The sequence below is a fragment of the Thermobia domestica genome, chromosome 1 (genome assembly GCF_964235325.1).
Source record: "Thermobia domestica chromosome 1, izTheDome1.hap1.1, whole genome shotgun sequence".
NCBI lineage: Eukaryota > Metazoa > Arthropoda > Insecta > Zygentoma > Lepismatidae > Thermobia > Thermobia domestica.
Genome location: NC_137454.1, coordinates 189,477,622 through 189,489,939, shown reverse-complemented (window position 1 = coordinate 189,489,939; position 12,318 = coordinate 189,477,622). Strand labels below are relative to the sequence as shown.

Genomic DNA, 12,318 nt, shown 5'->3' with positions numbered 1-12,318 from the left:
AACATGATTGAAGATTTTGTTCACATTTCATAAACAAATATTCCAGTAATGTCCCTAAAATATGGCGCAAATCATTTCTCATTTAAAAAAAAAAGTCCTCAAGGGTTATTGTATATACTTTTTTGAATGAGTTTTCTTCGGAGGAAGTTTTCGAAAAACGCTTTATAAAATTGTGTTTATTTCATAAAGAAATATTTCAGTGATAATCTCAGCATGATTTGATTTAATTTAAGAAATTAGAGCAATAAAGTTTGGTGCAGTAGTCCGTACGTTTTATTTTTAATTGCAGAGTAGTGGGGAGAGGGAAAGAGAGTTAAATTGACGATTATTTAGTGTCTTTATGAATTTCAGCATCCTTTTTTCAGCTTGAGACGTTGATATAAAGTTCAACGGGATTCGAAGCACATGCACTCCAACCGGAAATCGAGCCCGGATCTCCAGACTTAAAATAGAGATAATCATGAGGAATCTCTAGAAAACTACTCTTTAGAAAACATTTTTTAAAAGTCATTGTAAATAAGAATGGGATATTTGTAGTGTTAATATTCAAATTTCACTTGACAAAAAATTTTACACTATCAGAATTTTCATAATGTGAATCTTCTTGGAGTATAACCTGTTTTTTCATATTGATATTTTTTAAGAGCAAAAAAAGTTGTGAGCCTGGACCTTGAATTATTACCACATATTCTCGTTATGGGCTCTTTTATTTTTAAACATTTTTTGTTTCAACTTTCCGTTATGCTCAACAATAAATGCTGGTAGAAATTGTCCTTTGCAATTAATTAGGCGATTACACAGGCAATGATTACGATTTATTATTATTATTATTATTATTATTATTATTATTATTATTATTATTATTATTATTATTATTATTATTATTATTATTATTATTATTATTATTTAAATATATCCAGCGTATGATGACTAAAGAATAGCTAGCTGCAAAAAGCAAAAACCAACACTACCACAATCAGGTAGATGGTTGAGGAGCCACCTGACGGAACATGGCGGCCATCCGCGGTATAAAACTTGTGGAAAGTAGGTCTCGGCGGTTAGAATTAGATTTCGAGTGCGTGAATCAACATCATGAAAGTTGGACGAGTGCTGGTAGTTGCTGTGTATACCATTGTGGCGCTGTTAGCAGTGACAACCGAAGGAAAGCCTCAGATACATTTACAAGGTAGGGGGAAAACAAGAAAAAATAATGAAAAGTGCAAGATTTTTCTGTGTTGAAAATAAAAAAGTGCTTATGAGAGATTTGTGTTTAGTTTGCTTTCGAAAAGTGAACCTTTGTGTGATGTTAATCAGAAAGTGAAAAATAAAAGATAAAATGGGAGAAGTGTGAAGAAATATGTATTTGACAACTATTGTAAATATTAATGCCCCAAGTAGCATAACCAAGTGATGTTGTTGATTTGAAGTATCTGATCGAGTGTTCGATTCTCGTGCGTTTCTTCTGTTGGTCTAAATCTGATTAACAATAACATATACATCTAAATATGAAACATGTATATATTTTATCGTTCGATTATGAGTGCTCGTGCAGCATGTATCACAGTTAATGTTTTATTCTCACATTAATCCAACTAAATATGTACAATCTTGTTCAAAAAAATCTTGGCCATCCATCTTGCTTTAGAAGCCTATATTCTAGCAATCATACGTAGGAAATTCTAATGTTTTGGCTCTACATAAAGATCCACATTGGCCAAAGAAAAACTACATTTGGTCTGATATAATTCCAAGTGTAAGTAAGAGCGTAGAACTTTTCAAAGAGAGCTGGGTGGGTAATTTTTTTTTAACAAAACTGTACGTAGAATAAAAATAATTAGCTGACTCAATTATGTCTTAAGAGATGGTGCGGGGAGGGGGAATTGCTCCTAAAGATAAGAAATCCACACTAACCATACTTCTTACCATGCTTCATGTGGGTTACTAGTATTTTGTCATTATTACTTTTCACCCCAGTGTATTTAAAGCAGCACCCGAGATTGTCTTACGTGTTGCTTCTGAATATTTTTCTACAATTCTATGAGAAAACGTAAATAAGAAATTTGACAACTATCTAAAGTGAGCCGAGATATTTTTAAATATAACATTAAGATTAGATGTTTAAGAGAAATCATTGTAAGTTAAGTAAACATAACAAATAGTTGGTATTGCTTTATGTGGGTTTTCATACCATTTACAAACTAAGAAATCGTGAATACTTTATCGTTAACTTTAGAACGTGTTTCAAATATCAAGTAGGGGTACTGTGGCTCAGTTAAGGAGCGTTAGTCTCTGGTATGTGGCGTCATTGGTTCAATTCCAGACCATGTGAATTAGAGGTCGATCAACATAGTATCCATGAATTTATCGGAGTTTTTCGCTTCCTCCCACATTGTCATTCCACCCATCCTTTTATTATAATTTACTTTAATTAATCATCCGTCTCTTTCGGTCTACATGGCATAACTATAGGGGTCATTAATTTCTAATAGGTATGTTGTCAATTGTCAACGTGGGAAGAGATTCTTAACGTCCGACGATTATAGTCCAAGGCTAAGAAAGATTATGGTGATGAGATGGACAATACTAGTGGAATCATTAAAATGAAAAAACTCCGTAAAAAAATCACATGTTGTTTGTCCACCAGAAAACTCCTCAGCGATAGCTGGAATCCAACCAGGGACCCCCAAGCTACAGAGACAATTACTTTACTACTGAGTCACCATGTCCCCTAGGAAGAAGGTTTGTAGTTGTTAGGTTTACGTTAAGCAGACGGCAACTTGACTTTCGAAGTGAAATTTACGTGCAATACGGCTGGAAATATATATATTTTCTTGTTGCAGTTCGGACACTCTTTTCACCAAGTGTCAAATTTCTGTCTGCAAATAAGAAATGTTATTGTATACAGTCAGTAAAGATAAACATTTAGTATTTGTTACATTTGACTGTATTACATTTAATAACCATATGGAAGATTTTAAATCTTTCGTTCTCTTCGTGGTTGATTGGTCTCTACACCAATTCATATAAGTACGCTGAGAGAAGTTCAAATTAATTCAAATTTTCAGTGTACAACTCAGCAAATTTTGAGTTTTTTTTTTTTTTTTTTTTTTTAATAAATGCTAGTATTAAGTCTACCTAGTATTTTCAGGGATTTCCTTTTTCGCATAAAGTAAAAAGCAAATGTATGCTTTAAGCAAGTGCCTAGACACATTGAATGTAATGCTCTTCAGTGAAACATATGCAGCCCATACAAGCATGTAGATAGGGACAGCCAGGAGTCTCAGTTCCCTGCGACCAAATTCTACCTCCTGATACTTTTATTTGTTTACTTAGATAAATATTTTTTTAAAAAAATAGCAATCACAAATGAAAAGTGATCTCAAGTTAGACCCCTTAAAAATAATATCGTTCTACAGGCCCGTGCCCATAGAGGACTCTTCTCACAATTTTGAGAATTATTTGATGTGTATGTGTATAAAAAAAAAAGTGCCAATACGTCTACATTAATTCCTATTTTTCTATTAACAACACGAAGTGTCAACGTTGACCAATGATACAACTAGTAGAAAATTAAATCATTGTATCTTAAGTATCGCACGGCTAAAGAAAGATAAGATATTTAAAATTAAGGAGTTTGAATGTAGCTGTTTTTATTCTCTTATCGTTTACGTATATTAATATTGTTTTGTTTGCTGCAGATATGATTTAAAAAGATCTGACATAAAATAAAGTAAATCTTAATTCTTCATTGTTAATTAAAGCTGCTGTACTGTGCTCTGTAATGACATTAAGGTAGATTAGCTGTTCCTAAGCAATAGTCTTATTTAAGTTTTTGTTGAGAGGGAGGCAAGGCTCCCCGATATACACAGTTTCACTTTTTTATTATACTATGGATTAAATTGTATATGTATCTCTGACTCATGGGCGTAATTGACCCTGCCCTTCCCCAAATGACGCCACGGTTCCTAAATGAACCTAAATTGTATAGCATCATTCATTTTATACATATTTACACAAATTATAAACATATATACATATATATCATCTTAAACATGGCAATAGAATATTAAATTCCAATTAAACATAAAGCTAATGGATCTCCAGATAAAATACGCTCTTATGTCCTTCACAGTTGTAGTAGAACAATTTTTGGAGGGAAAGACTAGAAGCAAAAATTAATCACCTCATTCCTTTCAACAAATTTCACGGCAGTAGCGTGGCTCAGAGGTTTTCGACTTCGGATCACAAGAAGCAATCCATGAAAAGTCGAGTCCCTTTGAATAGTATGGGCGCTTTTAACGTCATTGATGTTTCAGTGTTGCAGATGCGGGTGATGTCCGTATCGGGTGCAGTAGTAGTAAAAAAGTGAAAAGAAAAAAGGACCAGAAACTAAGAGCCAGGAAATTTTTACCAAGAAGAAAAAGGTGCTAAGGTGTTCACATTTACTGCGAGCGGTCCCTAGTTCAATTCCAGTCTTATGAGTTTGTGGTGAATAACGTCATGTTTGTGGATTTTCTAGGGCTTCTATCGTTTTCTCCCACATTCTCATTCCATCAATTATTTTATACTCATTCACTTTCATTTTTATCCGTCTTCTTTAGTCTAAAGAACATTTGATTTTTAACTTTTCAATAGTAAAAGTGGTTGTGTAATGTAGTCAGCAAGTATTGAATGTAACATGACAAATGTTCTGATTGTTCTCGCCTCCTATATTGCTGTTTCTTAGTCAAAACTTTCAGATTTAAATTGATCCATTTTTTTTCTTTTTTAAATCTTTGATCTGTAACACTCTCATACTTACACATTCTTATTCTATCTGGGAAGTATGTTGTCTGAAATGAGTGAAGGTTCATCTCTATTTCTGTTTCAGAGTAGTTAGTTTCAACTTAACTTACATTCAGCAACAAAGATGAGCATTGGAATCGGAATTACTTAAGCCTTCCAGTTAAGCGAGAATACGCTGCATCTCTTCATAATTAGTTTTGATTTATTGATTGGGGAGAAATCCCCTCTTAGAAGTGTGCCTAGAAGAAATATTGGTTTATAGCCGGCGATGAGTGCAATAGTCACTACTAGTACTGTTAAAATTTGAATAAATCATTATTCGAATAGCGAGTTCTACAAATAATCTTTATTAGACTACTCGGGAAAAATTCATTTTTGGAACAATTATTTGGATTTAAAAAATTATATTTCCAGCGATTACTCAGATAATGAATTTTGCTTGAATATTCTACAATGTGATGAATAGTCGGATATACGAATAAAATATCAGAAAAATATTTCAAAAGTTATTCGAAAAATAACAAGCTGCATGGCCAAGCAGAGCCTTGTAGTGGCACAGAGTTCTATATAGCGAAGTGCAAGACTCTTCCTTATAAGTAAAGGACATCTAATGAAATAAATCATAAACAATGCGAGCTATTTTCTGCAATGCGTTAACTTTAATGATTAAAAAAATGTAGCAAGTTGATGATGACCTACTAGAAAAAATTAGTATTTCAGCAAACACTATTTACCATTTAAAAATGTGATTAAACTCACTTTCATATAGAATGTGATTGTGACCTACTCTTCAGGTATGGATGCCTCCGTGTCTGTGGAGTCAAAGAAAGTGGTAAATGACCTTAACAGTCTGCGTCAGTGAGGAAGGGAATGCATTAGGGTATTGGAACAGTAACATTTCTTCAAGTCAAGGTCACAACTTTTTTCTCTCATTTTTTCTAAAGGAAAGGAAACAGGTTTAAGTATGTGTTATAAAGATCCTACTAAAGTATTCGAGAATATAAAGCTCGAAAAGCCAAGCAGCTTCTTCATGGTTACAAACTGTTCAGAATTTTGATATGTAATCATTTTATTATTGCGTGAAATTCATGAACCAAACTAAATTGTATTATCATTTTGTGATTATCCTATCGAATTATAAGTAAACAAAATAAATTTTAAAAAAGTAATTCTGTTTTAAGTAATATAAAATGCCGCTGTCAATTTTAGGTAATGCATAGCTATATTTTTTATTTAGAATAAAATCTTTGTGAAATAAATATTTAGTTACACATAATATAGTAATCCTATACCATACATGTTATCGGTGTTACTGGAACCTGAAACTTCGTGATTACAAGTAAAATCGAATTAATTTTTAGACGTATTTTATAACTTATAGAAATTTATTTGAGGAATAGTAAAGTTTTAGACTTAAAAATGACCATATATTTCCATGTATTGGGTATTACTTGTTTACTAATACTTCAATTTATCAAAAACACTTTGTCAAAGGGTAATGACTCTGATCCTTTATACCTTCGACTTTAAACGAGTTTAAATTAGATACCGCTCTCCGTGTTCTGAATCAGGGCGTAAAGAAATACGTGATTTGGGCCTTATTGGGGAATTGGAACACTTCCTGACAATCTTCCTTTTCCATACTTAAAGTAATACAACTCGGGATACTGACCACCCTGCTGGTTTATCAGGTGGCTAGCACGTGTACCTTTGATGTATATGGCGCCGGGGTCGATTCCCGGTGGAACAGAACTAAAGAAATTTAATTTCACAATCACTCAATTTCATTAATCATTCGCCTCCTATACTCTGAAGGACACAACTGTGAAACGTTAAACTAAATATATATACAATTATTTTTTCGCTAAGAATATTGTCTTCAAATATATTTTACAGAATTATTCGAATAGTTAAACGGCCATAGAGCTGAACGAATGAATGGAAAAGCATCATTTCAATGAATTTGAGAAATTTCCGTTACACATTATTGAGACGCAGAGGGTAGTAAAACGCCCACGTGAGTAAAAAAAAACTTGATGGAAAGGACTACAAGTTTGATAACAGAGCATACGGTATGCGACTTCTGGAAGGCAAATATTGTATGTGTTAGATTTCTCGTTTTCTTACTATGTTATTATTTAGGCTAGTATCAAATTCGTAATACATAAAAAAATATGTCATTGTCATGTTAAAATTGAATTATGTATTGTTTGTTTGCTGAAATTTAGCGTACCTTTTCAGCACCTGGGCTTCTTGAGACGTGGACCTACACAGAGAAAAATCCGTTCTCGGGACAGCGGTATATTGTACAAATATACGGTATCCTCTTTCTTACTATAGTAATCAGTACCGAGCATACGTTATCCGTATGCTACATAGGCACTGCCCTTAGATGTTACATCATGCTGTTGCAGGATGTCTGACATCTAACAGTTTTTTGTATGTCACATGTATATACTTATGTTACCTTCGCCAGCTATATGTTATATACGTCCATTTGTATGAGATCCTGACCGCCTACATTGTTTCATACGTAAAGTACGTATAGATGGAACACTTATACGGAAAGTATTATAAAACATGCATTTTCTGTTATACGTCTGCTGTACGTTAAGTCCAAAAACTACAGGAATTACGCATGTAATCTATCTTTTTAAGTACGCCACCTACATTTTTTTCTCAATGTGCAGTACAAGGCGAAATCCGAACCACCGTAGTACGCTCAAATGCTTTTCCACCGGTAATTGAGCGCAGAACCATATAGATCAAACGCGCACGCGCAAGTCACGACATGAGAGGACGAAATTTCCGGTCACCATATCACTAGTGGTGACCAAACATTTTAGTTTAGGATAGTCATTTGGCCTTTACTTTGTTTGCCAAATGCCAAATGGCGATAAAACTCCCTGATCTGGCTACTGAGCTGTACCAACTGAGAGAGCTTTTGCGTAACATGAATTTCTAGTGCTCACTAAGTACTTTGCACTGCTCATAATGAGCAAGTTTGTTAGAAATTTTTTAAAAAATACAGGAAGATCAATCATACGAACCCGTAAGTAAACTACACTTAAAATTTAAATTACGTATATATTTGAATACTGTAGAAATATGGAAATCGATTCTAAATTTCAAAGAAGTAATCAATTCTCACGGTCAATGAATTATAAATAATATGATGATAATAAAAGCAATGATTATATAATAAATGTAGCACACACAAATCTTTACGAGCTCTCTATACGTACAACTATAAACCGTAACGCATTATTTCATGTTAGCTCAACATAAGGATGTCCGTCCTGTAATTTAAAGATCTTTAATTTCAAATATATATATATTCTTTTATTTTCATTTATAAATAGTTTATTACAATGCCAACAATTCTTATTACGTTTCTGTTGCTTGTTATACTAAATTAATTAATTCTTTATTTATATATATATGAAGTAGATATATTAATCATTAAAAAAAGAAACATGTAATTTCTTTCTTCACACTTTCACTGTTGTTTCCCAGCACTAATTCTTTACGTAATAAACAATGCACTTACTGTTGTTAGCATTCCACTATACAAAATACTACGGGCAATGACATTGAGGAAGATCTAATATACTCCATATAGTATAGTGCTGTCAAAAATGATTTTTTTTTCTGTAATCTAAGGAACAACAAGATATATTTATTTTTGAATATGAACAATTACAAATAATGTGTTTTTTTCGCTTTGATCTTGAGAAAGCTGAAAGTGTTTAGGGAAAATTCGTCATAATATGTTTTGAAATCTTAAAGAATATAGAAGAGCCAAAGTGGGAACCTGAAAATTTAATAAGTATTTTTATTTCCTTTCTCTTGTTTTCCAACTCCAGAAATCTTTTGCTTTTGATATTTTGCATTTTAACAAAATAATCTTTGTCTATATAAGATTATTTGTCTATAGTTAGCCCGTGGAATTTTTATTTATTTATTTATTTATTTATTTTGCGAAGATAGATCAAAAATAAACATAATGGTTGTTGAATACTAGTGGAATAGTGAAAAATCAGATAAAAATACAGATTTTCTTGAAATAGAGTGCATCTATTGCTTTTGGGTACGAGATGATGTGCTAGGCCTCAACTTCGTAGCAAAAGTAAATTAGGAATGAATTTAGGAAAATTCATATTAGAAGGGGAGGATGTTACTTGCTTCCTTCTCATTCTAATAATTTTCATTAAATATGGTAGGCGCTCTTTAATTCAGTACGTTTGGGACCACTGCTGTGCCAGATTATCGAACGTCAATGTAGTTTTAACTTGAGTACTAAAGATAAATCACTGTAGATAAAACTGTAAATGATTAAAACATGTATTTTTATTTGTTTGGGCAAATTATGAACATGTACAGACGATATACACGGTGTGATTATGATACGATATTAAGTAATTCAAACCGGAAATCGTATACTTCACTTCAATACCTGCTTCAATAAGGGAATGAAAGGTCAAGATGAAACTGAAGCCATATGAAAAAGGCCATTTCTTGCTACTTCTTACCGTTTTTCCACTATATAGCTAAATATTTAAACCGAAAATTGTAGTGGATTTCTCCCCCTTCTGGTTTTAGTAGATAGTGAAGAATGAAGATAAAATGTACACTTAGGATGCTCAATTGGTTGCAGAAAAACCGCCTCTTGCTATCTTCTACCATTTTTGCTACATGGTGATCAACGTTAAAACCATAAATTATTGATTCTTATCACTTCCGGTTTGAATAAAAGGTTAAAGAGGAAAGTGGAATCTGTTGTTGGGACACTGAATCCATATATAAAAAAAAGTACATCTCGCTGTCTCCATTCTGTAGGACTTACCAAGTATAATTTGGAGATCCAAAATACAGCTCATATTTTATTGTATAGATCTTAATACCATTTTATTTTACAATTTTCTATTTTTACAAATGTACATCACTGTTGTGTGTGTCAGAGTCATGAGATGACAACTCCTACTTAACAGCATATTTTTTTTTACATATACTTTACATATAAATAAATAATCAATCTGTTCCAGATTAATAAAAAAAACTATGAATTATTATTGCCATCGAAAGAGTAATTAGAGCCACAAAACTTGATTTTTCTCGATTTTCTCGAAAACTACACATGAGGATTTACCCTCGTGCACCTCATTTTATTCATCTCGATGTGATCTATCGATTAATATATGTCCTATCCTTGGAACGATATTATAGGTAAACAAACATTAAAGTTTAAGACGTAATCATAATTTCGGGCTATACCTCATAAACCATCATACCGTGTACTGTGATCTTGCTAGTGGTGTAATGAAAACCTTGATGAGGGCATATTTTAGTGTCAGTTATATCTTAATACAGGGCATGGTTATCGTACAGCATCCGTTTTCACCATTTACAAAAAATCGTTTCTCGAAAACTATGGATAAGAACTTATATTTATAGCTTTTGGTTTACCTCGATGACACCTGTTTGTTTGTACGTTTCTCGTCTTTGAACTTTTTTTTACTTAAATATTACAGAATTTATTATTATTATTATTATTATTATTTAGACATTTCCATTAACCTTTTAACTACCTAGGTACACATTATCTTCTTATTTTCGTTTTCATATTATTAGAATGTTGATAGAAATGGTCATTCATAAACTGTTAACACTTCATTTAGTTCAATGATTGGATGATGAGAAAACACCATTAGCTACATTATCATGTTATACTATACTAATAAGAAAACTGTCGCTGTTGTGCAAAGGAATCTTAAAAGGCTTTATTTGAAACCTCTGTTGCATCAAGTTGCTTCTTTCTTCATGTCCATCTCATAACCAGCTGATCTGAAAAGTATCAAGGAGCAATGTACAAATTATTATATTGCTATTTTCAAATTTTCTACAATTATATTTTTGTTCCATTAATGCAGTTTTTTTTTCAAGTTTTTCCCCAACTACCAATCTTTAAAAATTCACATGTCTTACCACTAAAATTTAGTCTAAAAATTCACTATATACTTATAAACTGTGTTTGAAATGCAATTATACTGCAACCTTCCTTTATATAACATGAGTTACTTTTCCACATTGCAGAACATGTAAGAATATCGCAGTTTTACTTTTGAAATAAATATCTAATTTTATAATTTATGGAGATATAGGGCCAAGCAGGTTATGCTTATGTGGCATTTGCCTGGTTATACTGAAGAAAACACTGAAAAAAGACCCTCAGATACATAGGGTGGGGACTTTTCTATTGCAAAAAGATTATGCTATTCATATACTGTACGCCAGTTTGGTGAGTTATAAATTGGTTCACATAGATTGTAATTAAATTATGTGCTTCGCCTGATAAAACACAAAATTTAATAAAATATTTATCAAAAAAGATTAATTGAGCAAATAAAGAGGTGTTTTTATTATGTAAGATTCTTTGCCTATAGCTAATACCGTTTTATAAAATGGCTGAATTTATAACAAGAGTATCAGCAATTGAATCCTTATTTTGGAGTGAACTCATTGAATGTATTAGTTAACGTCATGAACAATCGTAGTGTATTTTTTCAATTAGAGTGATTGAAGAAATCTTAAACTTCTTGTATGGAAGGCTTTGTTCCTGGTTGCTGTGTAAAGGTGGAGGAGTAATCGATGCAGAAAATGAAATAAAGAAGCGAAAGAAAGTAAAAATTAAACAAGAGTAGCTGTGGAAAGTGGCATGACTGCAAGAAGTCTTGTCTTCTTCTTAAAACTCCATTAGTTTAGAAAGTGATTCCCCTGCTGACTGCACTCCTTCGAGCGTTTACACCTCGTTTTCCTCTCACCATTTAGCCAAAGGGTGGACAGATACAGCACTGAGTTCTAGGATTGTTCACTCTTTGCTTCGGTTTGAAAACTTCTTTTTTTATGCTTATACTACTTTTTTAAATGCTACTCAGTATATGCATGTTATATCGTATTAACTAGATATTAAGTACGTATAAAGGAAACGCGGTGATGCGTATAATGCAATTATTAGCAGTCCTTCTTCCTGGTGTAGTAGGTAGCGCTCTTGCCATCGATATCTCAGGTTCATTTCCGGTAGAAGATATGAAACGTACTACACTGGTCCAAGTCTTACTTTAAACTGTAGGTTTCATTCTATATTGCCTGATTAATTTGAGGTTTACTGTCTCTTTTCAGCATAGAGGCTGTATGAGACGTGGATCGGTAGTTTAACGTGACATCCGAATCATATGAACTCCCATCGGAAATCAAATCCAGTGAGTCTCGTTCTATATATCTTACCTGCTGACAACAGCCGTAAAACCAAATCAAACAATTGAAGAATTAACGTGCATAAATATGGTGCACCTGATCTGGGGTTCAATTCCCACTGATGGTTATAGAATATTTCGGTTGTTCATACATGATGCAGGTAGCTGGGACGTACTTTACTTCAAAATTAATGGGGCTCTACCTAGAAAGCAAACAAGTATAGATGGGGCCAATGTGCTGGTTACAAATCATTGAAGTAAAAGAAATCTTCTGTCCATT

At 32.7% G+C, this 12,318-nt stretch overlaps 1 protein-coding gene across 1 annotated transcript in view; it reads left to right on the top strand.

The window, feature by feature from the left end:
• The first annotated feature begins 1,046 nt into the window (after positions 1 to 1,046).
• The window catches only part of LOC145692153 (uncharacterized), a 241,930-nt gene continuing 230,658 nt past the window's right edge, over positions 1,047 to 12,318 (top strand). The window contains exon 1 of the mRNA XM_081767453.1: positions 1,047 to 1,186. Coding sequence (XP_081623579.1) covers positions 1,093 to 1,186 — 94 coding nt within the window. The 5' untranslated portion in view covers positions 1,047 to 1,092. The remainder of the gene's footprint in view (positions 1,187 to 12,318) is intronic.